This window comes from Plectropomus leopardus, chromosome 22, assembly GCF_026936395.1.
Source record: "Plectropomus leopardus strain MGB_pleo_1.0 chromosome 22, ASM2693639v1, whole genome shotgun sequence".
Classification (NCBI taxonomy): Eukaryota; Metazoa; Chordata; class Actinopteri; order Perciformes; family Serranidae; genus Plectropomus; species Plectropomus leopardus.
This window is the reverse complement of record NC_142197.1, coordinates 555001-574577: the sequence shown is the minus strand read 5'-3', so window position 1 is coordinate 574577 and position 19577 is coordinate 555001. Positions and strand designations below refer to the sequence as shown.

At 38.4% G+C, this 19577-nt stretch overlaps 2 protein-coding genes across 11 annotated transcripts in view; both read left to right on the top strand.

Moving 5' to 3' along the window:
* Positions 1–8280, top strand: part of LOC121964547 (coiled-coil domain-containing protein 136-like) — a 37620-nt gene extending 29340 nt beyond the window's left edge. For all 3 annotated transcript variants that reach the window (XM_088072588.1, XM_088072589.1, XM_088072590.1), the window contains one exon: positions 70–8280. Coding sequence is in view for 1 of the 3 variants with exons in the window: in XM_088072590.1 (XP_087928716.1) it covers positions 70–159 (90 nt within the window). In the remaining 2 variants the exon portion in view is untranslated. The remainder of the gene's footprint in view (positions 1–69) is intronic.
* Positions 8281–10457: 2177 nt separating this feature from the next.
* flncb (filamin C, gamma b (actin binding protein 280)) overlaps positions 10458–19577 on the top strand; it is a 53408-nt gene continuing 44288 nt past the window's right edge. For all 8 annotated transcript variants that reach the window (XM_088072586.1, XM_088072582.1, XM_088072585.1 and 5 more), the window contains exon 1: positions 10458–11206. In XM_088072586.1, the coding sequence (XP_087928712.1) occupies positions 10819–11206 (388 nt within the window). In that variant the 5' untranslated portion in view covers positions 10458–10818. The remainder of the gene's footprint in view (positions 11207–19577) is intronic.

Here is a 19577-nt window from a genome sequence, read left to right as displayed (position 1 = left end):
ACTGAAATGAAATCTCCCCTAAGGGTTAAGGTAACTCCTCTGACATCACTTCCTCCCTCTCCCCACCAGAGAGACGCTGAAGGCTGGAACCTGGCGGTGGCAGCGGTTGCCGTGGCAGCCGTTGTAGTTCTGGTTGTCCCCAGCTTCACACGGGCCTGAGGACTGCACAGGAAGTGACCTCACTGGGAACTCTGGGAATGCTGTCACCCATTGAGCGCCGCCCTCATACATGTTGCTGTCCTGATGTCTGCTTGATGTCGCTTCGCCAAGATGTTTTCACCCAGAGGCCTCCGACGTCCGTGAGTTTTGGAGGGAAAAGCAATAAGATGGTTGAAGACTCTAAACTCTTCCTGCAGGACGCCGTCGCCGTGCAGAAGGTCAGCTGGTCGATTTATTGGTCAAACATCCACCGTCATGATCCAAAAATCCAACTGGAAGCTTTCATCCTGCGTTCATTGAAAGGTTTTTATCATTTAAAAAAATAACCATCTTTATGAAGTGATTTCAGGTGGATTTTCGTCGCAGAGGTGTTCTGTTTACTGCTGCCAGAGGAAACTGTTGAGCTCAGTCAGCCAGCGAAAAGGTACTCTGGTCCTTTACTTAAATAATCCATTAATACCACAGTGTAAAAAAATGTTATTAATAAAAGTCCTGCATTCACAAGTGGTACTTCAGTAGAAGTACAGAAGTTTTATTATTTCAGCTTAATTTATGAAAAGAAATTCTCAAAATGCAGAAGAGCTCATGTCAGAGCTTCATATTATTAGAATAAATCATATATATAAATAATATTTTTTCCATTAATGCAGTATTTTAATGTTGCAGGTTGAGGAGGAGTTAATTCTGACTACTTAAGTAGTTTTATCTATTTAAAAAGGGCCATTCATTAATATATGATTTCTATGTAAAATCTAAGCTTACAAAGTAGCTTAAGTTGTGAAATAAATGTAGTGGAGTAAACAGAATATATTTCCCTGTAAAGTAGCATAGTATAGAAAAGTTCCTTTCAGAATGTTATTTACTTGAGTAAATGTAGTTTTTTTATTTCCTACACTGTTTATAGTAAAATGTGTTCCTGCAGTATCAAATCTTTAATGGATTTCACTGATTGAAAAAGAGATAAAATGCACTCAGAGCTGCTGCTTTAATATTTGAAATAAAAACTATTTTCTTTCTGAGGGAGACACGAAGATAATGACACCTCATTGTAGAGCAACATGCGCACTCTTTGGTAAGTAGTTCAAAATTCATTTGAAAAAATGAAAAAAAATTTTTTAGCTAATATAATAAGTACTACAATTAATCTTTATTTGTAGAGCACTTTTCAAATTAGAAAGTGTTTCACAAGGCAGAAACATAAAACACGTCACAAAATCAACAGGTTTTAAAAGCAAAACAATTCAGTGTATAGAACCAAGGGAAAAAATGAGCTTATGTAAAATTATGAAAGGCTCTTTGATTAAAGTATGTTTAAAGAAGGGACTTAAAATAAATCACTGAATCAGCTGAACTGTAGCTATTATTACTACTAATACTACTATTACTACTATTTTCCACAGAAACTCTGGACCAACAAACAAATTGTGAAAATGCTGCAGCATTAAAACTGTTGAACTTTAGAGATTCACTAACTGAGTTCTGGTGGTAAACGCCAGCTCAGATCAACAGTCACCCCATCCAGGTGTTCAGTGTTCAATATTTACTCTCCTTTCAGCTCTGGTCAGGACTGAGCTGTTGGTTTTCAGTGGGATCAGCAGTATCAGTGTCTGTTTCACATAACAGGAGACATTTTAATATAAAAAAAAACATTTAATGCAGCTTTTAGTCAATGAAGAAGACTTAATCAACCGAGCAAATGAATGAAATCCAAAAATCTGACTCATGACGGCAGCTGTTTGAGAATCACCACGTTAGTTTATTAATAAAAGAGCTGCAGACTCCAATCGATTTAATTGGTTAATCAAAATAAGTCCAAAAAACCAAAAGGGGTTTCATTTCTAAAGATCTCATACAGAGAAAAATCAGCAAATGTTTCGTATTACAACAATCAGCCAAACAGTTGATTTTTATTTGTCGATATTTGTTTCAACTCTAAAATGATTTGCCTTACTTTTTCATGCTGGATTAAGATATTTTGCACTTGCTGAGTTTATGGTGGCGATAACGGTAGCAGATAAAATCTGATTGTTTATTATACATTGACTCCGCTTTAGTCGCTTAATGCTATTATGTGTTTGTTATTAATGTGGATTATTTAACAGATTTGTTCTGTAGCATGAAGAAAACAGCAGATTTAAGGAAATAATCAGCTTTATTTTACCTTCCTATCCCTTTACAGATCAATTTGAAATGTCTGTATTTGTATGTTTATAGTACCAAACAGGTAATGAGTACATCTACAGCAGTAAAACAGCACTTTTTTAAACTTCAGAAAGGTTTTTGTTGGAGCTGAATCATTCCAATGAGAGATTATTTGTGTTGACTGATTTCACTGTGCCAGTTTAAGCTCAGATTGAGCCGAAGTCGCTTTACATTTTAGAGGGATATTTTTTGGACAATGTTTTTTTTTTCTTTTCTTTTTTTGGTGAAAGCTGGGAGAGCAGCATACGTTAAAGAAAATCTTTTCAAAATGTTTGGAAAGGTAGTGTAACTGCTGCTGTTACTATACATGTAAATTCTGTCTTATTTATGCAGATGATGTTTCATTTCAGACTCCCGTTTAGGCAGGGCAGAGATATTTAATATAGAAAATAAAATAGGACCAAGAATAAAGCCTTGCGGTACACTTTCACTAACCTTAAAATGAGACCGACGGAGCCAATATGTTTTTGTATAGCACCAGTAAAGAAATGAATTTCTGTAAAATTTAAGTGACTTTACTTAGAGTGAGTTTAGGTAGCAAATCTGGACATTTTGGGTGATTTATTTAGTGTATTATTTATGTAAAGAGAACCAAGAATAGAGCCCTGTGGGACACCTTTACTTCTAGTTTCTTCCTTTGGAACCCAAAATCAATGGCTGCTTTAGTTCTAACATAGAGATAATCATATAAAAAAATTAACAGACCATAAACATCTCCAAATTTGATAGTATTTTGTCTGTTTAAAGTAAGACATAGAAAAATAAATCCTGTCTGAATGGGCCTTTATAGGGGGATGCCTATCAGATCTGTGTTCCTGCCTTTGCCTTTGTTTTATTTGGTTGAAACTCTCAAAGATATCTCAGATCTTCCTTATTGTGACGGGTCAGAATGAACATATTTTCTTTTGTTTATTTATAATTTATGTTTCTACTTTCTTATTGAGGGCGATTAAGTCTTTTGCACATAGATAAGTTTCAGTTTATAAATGGATCCTTAAAGACGCCTGATATACGTTTACATTTAAGTGGTGACCAAAATAGAAATTATAATCAGATGTTCAAATGACTGTGATCCTGTTTAAGTTGGAGTCAGGTAGGCTCTGTAAGTTAAAAACTCTTTTAAAGTGTCTTAATTTGTGATGATGCATGCGACCAATTAATAACAACTTCAGAAAAAAAAGACATTCCAGTTTAAATACAAGAACTAGTGAAAAGACACTTGACAATTTAAATATATAACAAAACCTTCCCTCCTCGCTCTGCTTGGTGCAGATAAAATATCTGAAACATTGTACTGAACTGTGATGAACTGTGTACATGACAGATGAAGTGGCATTAATCTGACAAAGCAGGCCTTAAATAAAATGTAGGAATTTAAAATTAGAATTATTTATGTAGCATTTGATGATTAAGTGATATATACATTGTGGTTAATAGCAGGACATTAATTTGGATGTATTCGGCCCTGTGTTGTTTTAAATGATAAAAAGCATGTGTCACTTAGACCTTTATATCGTTTTTGCATGACTGTTACCATGTAGTTACTTTAATCAGATTAGAACGGTGGACAAACTGAGAAATACATCCTGTAAATAATGTCACACCGTGTTTGGTGTTAAAGAGACGGCTAGTTCAAATTGTACATGTTGAAGCAGCTGATATTTATTTTGCAGGTGTTTCCTTTGTAATATGTGGAAGGCCATTTCCATTTCCACTTAGAACAAAACATACTAAAACATAAAGGATGACACAAACAAAAAACTGATGGAAAGTTAAAAACCATGCCATCAAATTAAGATTTTGACTATAAGTGAAAATTACTTCAAGTCAAAATTTCGATTTTCACAAAGAGAAGAAAATGGAGCAAAAAATGTCATAAGATGATATTCGTGGTACTTCTAAATCATTTTAAAGTTAGACTGATGATCAGAGTCAGAATATTAACAAACTGAGTCAAAACTAGAAGATAAATTTTTTTTTTTTAAAAAAAAAAGGACTCCAAATTTTACAAAATTCCGTCAATATTTGAATGTTTAAATTAAGAAGAAAGTAAGCCATATGTTTGACTTAAATTACTATCCCACAGTAAACTAATATCTCACAATTCCTTACTTTGGAAGTCATTAATTGGATTTATGGAGTCTGAAAATTTTAATTTAGCAAATACAACTGGATTTTTTAAATACCCTTGGCTTATTATATCCTAACTTTGACTCACTGGATTCTCTCTAACATTCCCTCTATTATAATTTTGGTCGTGTATCTGGGCTTCCATATCATTGACTCTGATTTGTTGTAGTTTTTATTTGTGTCGCTGTACTGGACTGGACTGGACTGGACTGTGAATGATAGTACTAAAATTGAGAACGGATGCTAACTGAAGAATTGTTAATCAGCTGGTTGTCCTTTTTATTACTTTTTTTCTTTGTTGTTTTCTGTAAAACACAAAATCTTCCTGAAGCTGCATGCTAATGTCACTCTGTACACTCTGTACTGATGTAGCTTTCTTTTTAGATTAATTATGTGGTAATGATTTGTACTGTACTGTACATAGAATAGTTCCAGTTTGATTCTTAGTGGATTTAAAGAAAGTTATTTTTATTACAGCTGATAGACTGTAGTTCAGAGGTTTTGTCAAAAGTTTGCCCAGTAATGTTGCAGTAGAATTAGAGGATGGGGATGGATTGATCATTTGTTTACTGATAAACAGCTGATGCTTGACTTCCACCTAAAATAAGTATCAATGCATCTGACTGAGGACACATTATGTAAACGTTTCCGTTCTATCACGGGATAAAGGTTTGTTTTTTTTCTTTTTGAGTTCAGATCACAATTCAGATCCAAAAACATAAAGAAATTTGTGTCCTTTAATTTGCCACAAGAACACAGAAATCTCGGAATTTCGGAAGAAACAACTCTGAATGTTTGTCCCATTAGGCCTACTCTAAAGTACGTGTTTTTTGTTTGTTTGTTTGTTTGTTTGTTTTTTTAAAAAGATGAACAAAATGATTTAAGTTAATACAAGATTCCTTACAACTTTCTGACAATTTTGCACTTGGTAAAGGAAACATTAACAACAGGCTACCGTCATAAAACCTCTCTTAGTGGCTGTGTTTGAATGCACAATCAATCTGTTACAAAACTGTTTTTTATGGATTTCTTTGCCCATTTCGGACAACACAGCACAACACAATGCAGCTCTGGACATTTTTCCTATTACTCTAAATGTAAATGTATTTTTTTCTTCACAAGAGAAAAACAGAAACAAAATGATTTGACTTTATATTTGATTTCGTAAATTTGCAATTGGAAATGAAGAAATACCTAAAGAAATAAACGAAATACCTTTTCCAGCTAACATTTAACAATACTGGCATGAAATCTCTCCTCATGGGTGTGTTTCACTTTCGATCACATCTACAAAACGTACACAGAACGATCTGTCAAACATTTCTTAAAACTAAAAATGTGTAAAAGGACAAATCTGAGATTTCATTTTTGTAAAACAAACATTTGAAACAGTAAAATTTCGAAATACATGTAGATGTACATGATTTTGTTATAATTCAGTTAAATCCTGAATGCTGATATCAGAAATGTATACCAATCCATCCTTAGAGGAAAAACGTTAGCTAGTTTAGCGGTGTCCAGACAAACGTTAGCTAGTTTAGCGGTGTCCAGACAAACGTTAGCTAGTTTAGCGGTGTCCAGACAAACGTTAGCTAGTTTAGCGGTGTCCAGACAAACGTTAGCTAGTTTACCGGTGTCCAGACAGATGTTAGCTAGTTTACCGGTGTCCAGACAGATGTTAGCTAGTTTACCGGTGTCCAGACAGATGTTAACTAGTTTAGCAGTGTCCAAACAAACGTTAGCTAGTTTAGCAGTGTCCAAACAAACGTTAGCTAGTTTAGCAGTGTCCAGACAGACGTTAGCTAGTTTACCGGTGTCCAGACAGATGTTAACTAGTTTAGCGGTGTCCAGACAGATGTTAGCTAGTTTACCGGTGTCCAGACAGATGTTAACTAGTTTAGCGGTGTCCAGACAGATGTTAGCTAGTTTACCAGTGTCCAGACAAACATTAGTTTAGCGGTGTCCAGACAAATGTTAAGTCGGTAGCAATGTCCAGACAAACGTTAGCTAGTTTAGTGGTGTCCAGACAAACATTAGTTTAGCGGTGTCCAGACAAGCGTTAGCTAGTTTAGCAGTGTCCAAACAAACGTTAGCTAGTTTAGCAGTGTCCAGACAAACGTTAGCTAGTTTAGCAGTGTCCAGACAGATGTTAACTAGTTTACCGGTGTCCAGACAGATGTTAACTAGTTTACCGGTGTCCAGACAAACATTAGTTTAGCGGTGTCCAGACAAATGTTAAGTCGGTAGCAATGTCCAGACAAACGTTAGCTAGTTTAGTGGTGTCCAGACAAACGTTAGCTAGTTGAAGACAGCTCAGTGTTGCATGTTAGATTTAGAGAAATGTAGTAAATTTGCATGACGCTAGACGAGTAGATTCAGACACTGTAGCAGCTGTAGACTTAGACAACGCTCACTGAGTATTTCAGTGGTAGCATGAGCGCTGTAATCCAATTCTTCCGATAGTTACTTTAGACTGTTTTATTACTACTTTGTGGTTACAAGTTAAAAAAGTCAGATGCTTTAAATGTTTTTGTTGTCTGTCTCCCTCGGTGTCAGTTTCAGCTCTGTGTCAGTAAAGAGACGAAACAGAATCTTGGCTTAGTTTAGTGTAGCTTAGCACAAAGCATGGAGGAAGATGCTAAGCTAGCTTCATCAAAAGAGGAAAAAAAATCACCTTCAGACAACTTCAATTCTTTCCAATTTACATGTTATCTTGTCTTTGTGGGTAGCTAGTGTAGCTAAAATAGTACTACTGTTTGGGGTTAATTATTCTAGCTCGCTTAGGTCATGGTGACTTCTAACAGTTAGCCAACTTTATGCTAGCAATTTGTGGTTAGCCATATAAAGAGTGATAAGTGATGTTTTTTTTGTTTAGGTTAGTGGCACACAGCCAAAAAGTTTAATTTAGCTTCGTACAAAAATGGGGGAGGTGTAAAAGTGCAAGTTTAGCCATATGAAGGTAACATTAATAGAAATACAACTTTTTTAGCTTAGCAGAAGGAAACATGTTAGGCTAGCTTTAGCAAAAGAGAAAAAAAATAACTGTCAAACAACTTTTAAATTTACATGTTATCTTGTGAAGCTAACATAATAATTATGTTATTATGTTAATTATTTTAGCTAGTTTAGGTCATGATAGTAACAAACAGTTAGCCAACTATTTGTTAGCTATTTGTAGTTAGCTGTTGTAATTGTAGCCAGACAGTTATGTGATATGCTTTATTTGTAGCTAACATGGTGTTATACCAAACATTTTAATAAACCCAGCACAAAAGATATAGGGAAATCTAGTGAGCTAAATGAAAGTAAGATTAAGCTAGGCTAGCAGTTTCCCCCTGTCTTCAGTCATTATGCTAAGCTAGGCTAACCACAGACATATCTCTGTATTTAGAGGTGAAACTGACAGAATAAGAGGATTTCCAAAATGTCTGACTGGTTTTCAGATTACTCTTTTGCTTAGTTGTGTAGGCTAACGGCTGCATTTCTGTGGGTTGTCTTTTGGCTTTGACATTGCCGTCAGGTGTGCTGTGTGCACTTTGCTTTTTTGTAGACGTCTAAATTTTGAGTCAAACTAAACCAGCATGTCAAAGTCTGGCTGCTGTTTGTTCTGTTTTTAAATGATCTGTTCCTCTCTGTATTTATCTGTCTGATTCTGTAAAGGACTGAACATTTTTAGTGTATCTGTGACGTCTCTGCACAACATTGATGTCTGAATGAGTTTTTATTATGTTCAAAGGGCCTGTACATTTTGTAAATGACCTAAATAATAAAAACTAGTTTATCATTGTCTTTAATGTCCATTGCAGGTGGATGTATGTTTGTTTTTTATTTTACTCTAAATTTTCAGAAAATGTGATATCAAGTTCAGCAGTAATGCAACTTCTACAGAAGCTATGTCTCTGAATGTAAGTGAATTATTTTATTGCTTTCTTATTTTGATATTATGTTATGCACAGTAACGACATGTTATATGTGTGTTCTTTTGTGCAGCGTTATATTTTTGTGATTTGTTGTTCCATGTTACATTGTCTTATGCTATGTTATGTTTTATCATGTAATGTAATGCATTATGGCACATTACATGATGCCATTTCATGTCATCTTACATTTCATTTTCTAAGTTTTTGTTTTGTTGTGTTTTGCTTCTTCGGTACGTTAAGTTTTATATCATGTTCTACCATGTTACGTTACATTTCCGATATGCATCTTGTGACAAGATTAGAACTTGTGTGCACAATTTATTTCTTGACATGAAATAATTTATTTATGAGTTATAATTTGTAGGCTTGAGGCCCAAGTTCCTCTGTGCACAGAGGATACGTAGATATATCCGTACTGTTATTATTAACCTCGTGTCCCCCCTCAGCTGTGAATCCTCCGAGAGCGTCATGAGTAAGTCACAGCTTTAATTTTGGTTTGACTCTATAATTACACATCAGGGTCTCAGGGCTGCTGTTTTACTCCCATGATGACAGAAATGTGATCTCCCTGCAGAGGAAGATGATGATGAAAATATATTTTCAGAGAATGTATTTGTACCTTTGGATGTTTATTATAGTAAGCATCTGAATGTGACCCCATTAGAGAGAAGTAAATTTACATTTTGCCTCATAATGCTATAATTATATTTACTATAATTGTATTTTTTCTTTTAAGGAGTACTTGGCTGAAAAAAAGGAAAACTCTGTTATAATGAGTTAGCATGTTATGCTGTTTAGGTTTAAAATAGGAATCATGGCTGGGCGCTGCCATGTTGCTTAGGCCTACTTTAAAGTTACAAACTGAACATAAAGTTACGTAAGTTTGTTTAAGATAGCAAACTGAATTCTGCAGCAGCCAGAATATTTTCACTGACAACAACCTGATTTTACAACATGAGGCGCCGATGCAACGTCATAAACGCAGAAACACGGCGGCAAAAGTCAATATTAGGTTAGTTGGAAGAAACTTTTATTAATTCACGTATTAAATATCAATTTTTGACCACACGTAAAGTGTAATATGATGTTAATGTTTACTGCTAAGTAGATTTACCTAGATTAAATATAAAAAATATAAATAAACTGCGATCAGCCTCCTGTTTAAATGCTCTCAGCATTAAATTGAAGCCCGTCCTCTTTGTTGCTTCATGTTGTTCCCACTTTACCACCTCAAAGCTCATAAAAGGAACAACTGTATTTCTATATAAAAACAGAGTTGACAAAGTGTTTGACAAACAGAGCAAAGCAGAAATGGGATCCACAGATGGCGATACAACACTGGAAAGCCACACAGTCCTATGAAACACGAGCGAAATGAAACTAGGGTAGAGTTAGGATCAAATTAAAACCAGGGGACAAATAATGCAAGATGCAGGACACATAATTTCAATATAAGATTATACAAAGAAATAGACCAAAAACAACAGTAGACACAATAAAAGCAATCAAACCACAAATAAAGGAAGTAAAATGGATAAAAATAAATAAATAAAAAAGGTGAAAAAGAGCACAAACACAAAAAAGTCTAAAGCAAGACTTCCCAACTCGGACAATAGGACAATACAACCAGGACTACAACAAACAATACAAATAATACTGATTTGACGCTCTGGTTTATTTTGTGAAGATTCAGTAAACACTGTGACTCTGTGACGTGATTGGCTGTCCTCAGGTGACGTCATGTTTTCCTCTTCACACCAGTTTATGAGCAGCTTTGGGCCCCCGGTCTCTCTCCGCGGTTTGGAGCCTCTAAAAATACCCGGAGGTGTCACTGCGGAGCCCCGGGTCCTGTCGGTGGGGGGGTCCGGGCTGTCTCCGCCCCCTTGCCCCGCCGACACCCAATGAGCTTTGGCCCCCGTATCTCGGAGCGCTTCGAGGATGCCCTGGCTGCAGTAGTATATGGTCATGGAGGGGGCATTCCTGGGAGTCCAGCACAGTGACGCCGAGCTTTTTAAGCCTCCATCCAGTCCTGCTCCACCCGACCCGCACTCCAGACTCTCTGCAGGCCGCCGGCTGCGCGTCTCTACCCGGGCACAGGAGCGAGGCTGTCCGGAGGAACTAAACTTCTTTCTCTACTTTTTGTCTCCTTCCTTCATATTTCATCGCCACGGGAGTGGATGAGCCCCCCCTCCGGACTGGATTATCTGACTGTGGATCTGCTCCCGGACCGGATTAAGTGATCTGGATCTCATACCGGAGCGCACGCTTTCTTTCTCTCAGACTCTGGTGAAGTGTGTCACTCCCAGCAGGCTGTGCGCTGCCCCTCCGCTCCTCTCTTTCTCCCTGTTTTCTCTTTTTTTCTGACTTTTCTTCTCTTCCCACTCGGCTCCTATAAAAGGGGGGCACCATGATGAGCAACAGCAGCTACTTGGAGCCGCAGCTGCCGCCGCAGTTCTACCAGAGCCCCGCGGACACCGGCGAGGAGGAGGAGGAGGAGGAGGAGATGCCGGCCACCGAGAAGGACCTGGCCGAGGACGCTCCGTGGAAGAAGATCCAGCAGAACACCTTCACCAGGTGGTGCAACGAGCACCTGAAGGTGATCAACAAGCGGATCAACGACCTGCAGAAGGACCTGAGCGACGGGCTGAAGCTGATCGGGCTGCTGGAGGTACTGAGCCAGAAGAAGATGTACAGAAAGTATCACTCCAGGCCCAACTTCAGGCAGATGAAGCTGGAAAACGTCTCCGTGGCGCTCGAGTTCCTGGAGAGGGAGCACATCAGGCTGGTCTCTATCGGTGAGTGACGCACCGCACAAACGCGCTGCGCTCTGGAGAGCTTTTACGCACATTTTACGCACAGTTGTTAAATAGAGTGCGCATCATAGCTGAGCGGCACTCCGAGAGGTCAGACTGCAGCGATGAAGATGAGGAGGAAGGTTTTATCATTGTTATGGATTCATACACATTAATGAGTCTACACCAAAAGAAAAGTAACATAAAAACACCTGAAAATATTAATAAAAAATTATTAATTATTAATTATAGCGCGTAATAAAACACAGAATTATTAAAGTAAATATGCATCTTTTTGTTTCTTTGCAGACAAAGTTCATTAATGTAAAACTTCCAGGAGTTATAACATTAAACTGCGTTTAAAATAAGGTGACATGAAAACAGTGAATGAGACACTTAAGGTGGACTGGGATCATACTGGAGTTGGTGTCTGTTGATGGTCTCAGGTGTGTTTGGAGCTGCAGGTGTGAACGACAGCTGCTGATTGGTTCACGTGTGTTTGTAGAAGCTCATCACCTCTCAGTGTTCATTTGTTCACATTCATCACATCAAAAATCAACTTTAAGCTTTAAATTTAACCATGTCATATGTAGGTGATATTTTTCCTGTACAGTTTAACTTTTTCAAATAAATGTTTTTTTTTATTTGGTTCAGTAAACAAAACAGACAGTGCAAAGCCGTTATGAAATTAAAAAACTATTGCAGTCACTGGTAGTCAGTCAATCTATGAAGTATTCTATAAACTACTTACTGGTAATTACTGACCTCGTAAAACTAAGATTGTAAACACTTTCCTTAATTGATTAATCATTATTTGGAAAAAAAACAAAACTTTGCTTATTTTAAACAATAGCAAATGCATTTTGTCCTCAGTCAGAGCTCACAGCAACATTTAGTCTATTCTCTGACGGCACTGTGCAGCCTATCGATTACATTCACATGTTGGATTAAATTCTTAATGACAGATTATTCAATCTTTGATTAATTGTTATCATCTGTAATTAAAACCCCTTCAATTGTTTCCAAACCCACCTTGAATTCTTTGAGTATCCACGTTCTAGCCCCAGATCTTCAGGATCTACCTGTAATGTTTACAGAATATAACGGATATTACACCTCAGCTAAATACAAAGGTTATTTCAAATTTAAAATATAGCATCTCAAATTAGGACCTTTTGAAAATTCAGGGCAGAATTGTAATTTTTCAACCTTATAATTCCCCAATCCACACTGAAAGCTGTTTGGTGGCTGTGGGTCAGAGGTGGAGCGAGTCACTATGTTTTCAGAAAGTCGGCGGTTCGATCCCCGACCCCCACTCTCAGCACGTTTTAAGTATCTTTGGGCAAAATCCTGAACGTCAAATTGCTCCTGATTGCAGTCGCAGGTGACGCCTCGTTTCGTAGCCTGAAAGTGTGCGGTACGAGCTGATTGATGGCAGGACAGCTGAGCTCTGCTCCGACTCCACAGACAGCTGCTGAAAATAGACACAGAGAGGAAACCGTGAAGTGAGAGAGCCACTTCAACACACATGTGACCCAGACAGTAGAAACACAGAGACAATCAGTAGAAACACAGAGTCAAACAGTAGAAACAGAGAGTCAAACAGTAGAAACAGAGACAATCAGTTGAAACACAGTCAAACAGTAGAAACACAGTCAAACAGTAGAAACACAGAGAGAATCAGTAGAAACACAGAGAGAATCAGTAGAAACACAGAGTCAAACAGTAGAAACAGAGACAATCAGTAGAAACACAGTCAAACAGTAGAAACACAGTCAAACAGTAGAAACACAGAGAGAATCAGTAGAAACACAGAGAGAATCAGTAGAAACACAGAGAATCAGTAGAAACACAGAGAGAATCAGTAGAAACACAGAGTCAAACAGTAGAAACACAGAGAGAATCAGTAGAAACACAGAGAGAATCAGCAGAAACACAGAGAGAATCAGTAGAAACACAGAGAATCAGTAGAAACACAGAGTCAAACAGTAGAAACACAGAGAGAATCAGTAGAAACACAGAGAGAATCAGTAGAAACACAGTCAAACAGTAGAAACACAGAGAGAATCAGTAGAAACACAGAGAGAATCAGTAGAAACACAGAGTCAAACAGTAGAAACACAGAGAGAATCAGTAGAAACACAGAGAGAATCAGTAGATACACAGAGAGAATCAGCAGAAACACAGAATCAGTAGAAACACAGTTACATTAGATATAATAGATATACAGTAGATGTTACATTTTGGTTACGGTTAGTTGGCAGCTGCCTCCATGTTTGTTGTAAATTTAGTCCGTTTGTTGGATTGTTCCATAAAACGCTGCAGATTTTTATAATGTTTGTGGTTTATTACGTTTTTCCGCTGTTATGTTTTCGGCTGTTATTATGTTTTCGGGTGTTATTATGTTTTCGGGTGTTACAAACGTGCCTGCGCTGCATGCTGGAGGTCACGTGACTCAGTGTGAGTCACATGACTGCAGTGAAACGTGTGTCAAATGTTGTGGTCGATTGTTAAACTGGATCTGTTGTCGGTCAGAGTCTCGGCCTCCCAGTCTGTAATGGTTTCCATGTGTCGCAGCAGTCAGCACACTGGAATGCCCCCCATACTCAAACTGAAGTACTACACACACACACACACACACACACACACACATACATACACGCACACACACACACACACACACACACACACATACATACACGCACGCACACACACATACATACATACACGCACGTACACACGCACGCGCGCGCGCGCGCACACACATACGCGCACGCACGCGCGCACACACACACACACACACACACACACCATGTGGCTGTTTGTCACTGTGTTTGAAACATTCCACCTTTCTAAAGGAGCAGTCCACCTTTTTTAAAGGAGCAGTCCACCTTTTTTAAAGGAGCAGTCCACCTTTTTTAAAGGAGCAGTCCACCTTTTTTAAAGGAGCAGTCCACCTTTTGTATTACTTCTGCTGCGGCTGCAGGTTGACTCACACATTGTCTTTTAAATTTAAGGTCACGGTGATAATTCTCTGTATTAAACACATTGCTACAATTAAAAGTTCTGCATCAAAATTGAACTCAGTAAAAGTATCAAAAGTAAAAGTATTTGACTGTGTTGCATTATCATAGCGCTGGACCCTCATTGTTGATACATTATTGTGCAAACATCACCCTAATGTTACAGCTGTTTGAGGTGGAGCTCATTTTAAATCATTCATATATTTCTAACAAGTTGAACCCAAAACGCAGCATCGTATTTCATAAACTGATCACGTTTTGTTTGTTAAAACAAAAAAGCAGTAAGAGTACAGTATTTCACTCTGTGAAGTACTGCAGTTTTTTCCTTTAGAGAACTAATGCACCCAAATTCATTCATGGTCACAAAAATCCAGACTTTACTTTACGGTATTTCGTAGGATTTCTTATGAACCGCTTTATCAGGATCAGCCGCTGCATCGTTTTCCTCTGCGTGTTTTCAGCCATGCTTACGTGCTCTACTTTAACTGCTTTATTGACGCGTGTATAAAATGTCTAAAGCGTTCAGGGGGATTGTCCTCACGCGTCTTCTTTTGTCCAAACAGCCCAAAACACAAAGAGATTAAAAAAAAAAAGCAGATTGATATTTTAGACGCTGAAACAGATAATTAGGAGAAACTTAACTGTGATTTGTGGTTTTTATGGGTAATTTTCAGTTCTGGTTCCTGCTGGACCTGTAAAAACCACCAGATCACCACTAAAACCACCAAAACAGCCTCAGAACCAGGGGTGAGGAGAACATGAGGATCTCCTGTGGACCTGCACGCCTCTCCGGTTTCTCTTTTCATGATTCGAAGCCGTTTTTAGACCAATTAGAGTCTCTGCGTTCAGCCTGCAGAGCAGCAGGAGGGTTTTAACCCCTTCCTCCCCCCCAGCACAGACAGATGATGAGCTCATGTTTCCTGCAGCAGGAACCATGTGGCTCCGAGGATTTCACCCCGATGATTAAACACGTCTTCTGTTGGACCCGATTGGACACACTTGTGTCTTCTGATGAGACAACAGAATCATAGAAACATGCCGTCAACTTCTGTAGAAACTAGAGATTATTTGTTGATTATTTGTAGATATTTACAGCTGATAATGATCACAGACGCTCTGCGACCTCAAGGTTTTAATGACAGTTAATTATTTAAAAAAACAATTAAATGAATGAATACATTAATAATAATAATACTTATTCACAGTTAATCATTTTAAAAAGAAATCCATAATAATAATAATATCTTTATTTATACCGTACCTTTAAAAACAGAGTTTACAAAGTGTTTTGATAACGAGTCAAAGCAGAAGCAACGAGGGTTTCTGGAAACGTAAGAGCCAAACAATTATCCCAAACTGAGGCCGAATGAAATTTCATTTAGAACTAAACAAGAGAAAGAAATTACAAAGCAAAAATAACAACAACAATCCAGACCAAAAAGAGTGAATACAATTCATAGAATATTAGAGCGATAAAGGACGGTATCGTCTGCATACGCGTTGATTCTGATCTCGTTCAGATTTAGCCTGTTAATGGGAGTTCCCATTATGTGTTAGCATTGAGCTAACAGACTCAGTTATTATCAGATTTAGAATAATGTTAATTACCAAGTCAGTTTTCCCTCTCAAGGATATTCGCTTTGGTTTGGAGCAAACAAAAATATATTAGGAGGAATTAAAGTTAGAGTCATGCAACAGTTAAGAATAAAAAAGAGGCAAGTATACAAACATTACAATAAAAACATGAAAAAGAAACTATAAAAACTTTGGAAAAAAATGTACAAAAATCTGCATTAGCTGTCATATTTGGAGTTGTTTCGACATTATATTTTACTCTTTATTTGATTGAATGCATAGTTCTTATGTATAAGTATGCTCTTCTAATAAAGGTGTAATACGCGTTAGGCTATATATATATTTTTAAAATAAACTCGGGACGGGACGGGACGGGAGTCGCTCTTCAGATTAGCTCTAAGATTTTTAATCTTAATTTTGTGAAAAAAGTGAAATTTTTTCAGAGAGCAGAAACTCTTGCAGACATTTACTGCAGGTCTTTTCATCTTTAACACTTCATATTCCAGCAGTCGGACGCGTGACTGTATCTGCTGTCATTAGTGCACGCTGACATGACGAGCTTCAAAGCAGCAGGGCTGAGAGTCAGAGTGGCGGCGGGTCAGGGGTCAGAGGTCAGGTTCACGGGGCTGCAGCAGCTTTAACTTGGCGTCAGTCATCTGGAGGAACAAACTGTTCGAGTTTGAGGGCGTGAAGTCGATCCCGAAGATCTCAGTTCACCGACAGGAAACTCACTGACCAGCTTCTGTTGTCGGTCTGTTGTTTATGAAGCAAAAGCTGCGTCTGCTGCCTCGGAGTTTCACATCTAAGAAAAGTGACTCTCCTGTGGTCGGACTAAACAACACGCAAAAACGTCAACAGTTTTTTATTCCTTTATTGATTATGGTTTGTGGAGCATCTTGCAGTGAAGTTGTTTTGAACACTACAAGTGTTGCTGGAGTTCCTTCACTTTCAAAGTACATTTTTCACCCAGTTTATGAGATTACTGAATTTTTTTAAACTTAAAAATATCAATACATAGATCAATAAAAAAAACCTTCAAAAGAAAGTTAAACTTTAATGTCGAGCTCTTAAATGGTGATTTTATTTAACAGAGTTTTGCAAGAAAAAGTTGAGCAGCTGACGGTCACACCGCCGCCTCGTCACCAACGCTCCGAACAACAGACGCTCTCTCTGTGACCCCCCCGCACCGTGTCATGTGGTCCCACCCCGCCGGGGGGGGGGGGGCTGAATGCTGTCTGTGTGTGGGAGTCAGGACGGACGAGAAAGTGTGTGTGTGTGTGTGTGTGTGTGTGTCAGCTGTTGTCACAGTTGGTCTGAAGCATCTCAGCCAACAGCTGGAGACTCGACACACTCTGTTTACTCCAATACTCGTATGTACTGCTGTACTACTAATAAGAGGTATTTTGTAGTTTACTGTTGTAACTTTACTTCATCTGACAGCTTTAGTTTCTGAACACATTCGGATAACTGATACTAAATATAACCCAATCCAAATGTATTTCTAAAACACCACAGCTGACCAAAGTGCTGCACATCAATAAATAGATTAAAAACAACAATAATAAAAACTATTAAATAAAAAACAGCCTAAATATCATAAGAGAGGACAAAAGGAACAAAAACTATTTAAAAAGGCAATAAAACCACAGACTAAAACTACAAAAACTGTCAACTCTCATACGAGGCCTGAGAAAGCCAGGGAAAATCAGTCATCCGTGATGAATGATTATGAATTTTATAGCAGTATATAAAGTGATTAAAACGAGATCCACCTTCATCAGACTGATCCATAATTATTACTTCATTATCATAATACAACAATATCACTTATCAAGTATCAATTATTCTGCAGAGTGAATACTTTCAGTTTTGGTACTTCATGAATACTTTTTTTGCATTTACTGAAGTTTTGAATGCAGTACTTGTAACAGAGTATTTAGAACTAGACTGTGGTATTAATACTTATATATATATAATACTTATATACTTGAAATAATTAAAGACTTTGAGGGGCAGATAAATCAATAAGAGAAGAATAGAGGGTTAAACGACGAGGCGTTTAAGTGACGTTATGTTCACTTCAGTGGTGTTTCATTTCTCTGTGTGTGTGTGTGTGTGTGTGTGTGTGTGTGTGTGTGTGTGTGTGTGTGTGTGTGAGTGTGTGTGACTCTCGAGGATTCTGACCCTCCAGCTGTTGGCTGGAAACCCACACTTTAGGTTTTTATAGGTCACAGGTGTGTGTGTGTGTGTGTGTGTGTGTGTGTCTTTAAATAGCCTTGAGTCTTTGTGGAGTCAAACACACTCGAGGATTCGTCAGGATAAACAAAAACACACACATTTATACAGCTGCTGTCCACCTGCTGTGTGTTCGTGTGTGTGTGTGTGTGTGTGTGTGTGTGTGTGAGTGAGTCTAATGAGATCTGTGGGACTGCACTTACTACGTGTGTGTGTGTGTACGTCAATATAGGTGCCTTTTAGGTGTTTTTAGTAAAACCTTGAAAATTATATTTCAGACACAATATGTAACAACAATCATATTACAAATATTTCAGCAGATATTGTGATATGAATTGTGATTGTAATTCCAACAGTAATTTTTTTGTTTTATTTATAGTTTTTTAAAATCTTTTCTGAAACATTTTTTGTTCACATAGGTAAAGAATTTTAAGCAGAATGATTTATTTATTATATCTGTAAAAAAACGTCAAAGTTGTGTTGGGTGGTTCCAGAGTCTGATCGGACGACGTCACGTCGACTCTGTCAGCAACTCTAAATAAAAACCAGCAGCCTGAAATCGACCTGAAGACTTTACAGATGTGACTTCACTCAGTCTGACAGCTTCAGATTAAAGAACCGTACCACTCTGCCCGCGCTCTGAGGAGGAAACACAAACACTCCTCCTCTTCCTCTGGACTCTCCGTCTGTCACTCACTCACACACTCACTCACTCACTCACTCACACACTCACTCACTCACCACTCACTCACCACCACCACACACTCACTCACTCACCACCACACACTCACCACTCCTCACTCACCACTCACCACTCACCACCACTCCACACCACCACCACTCCTCACCACACACCACTCACTCACTCCCACTCACCACCACACTCACTCCTCACCACCACCACACACTCACTCACTCTCTCACTCACCCACTCACTCACTCACTCTCACTCACTCACTCACTCACTCACTCACTCACTCACTCACTCACTCACTCACTCACTCACTCACACTCACTCACACTCACTCACTCACTCACTCACTCACTCACTCACTCACTCTCTCACTCACTCACACACTCGTTCATTCACACACTCATTCACTCACTCATTCATTCACTCACTGACTCACTCACTCACTCCACACCTCACTCCTCACCACCCACCACACCACTCACTCCTCCCACCACACCCACTCACACCTCACTCCCACACTCCACCACACTCACTCACTCACTCACTCACTCACTCTCTCACTCTCTCACTCACTCCACTCGTTCATTCACACACTCATTCACTCACTCATTCATTCACTCACTGACTCACTCACTCACTCGTTCACTCACTCACTGACTCACTCACTCACTCGTTCACTCACTCACTCACTCACTCACTCACTCACTCACTCATTCACTCACACACTCATTCACTCACTCACTCACTCGCTCACTCGCTCACTCACTCACTCACTCACTCACTCACTCACTCACTCACTCACACACTCGTTCATTCACACACTCATTCACTCACTCGTTCACTCGTT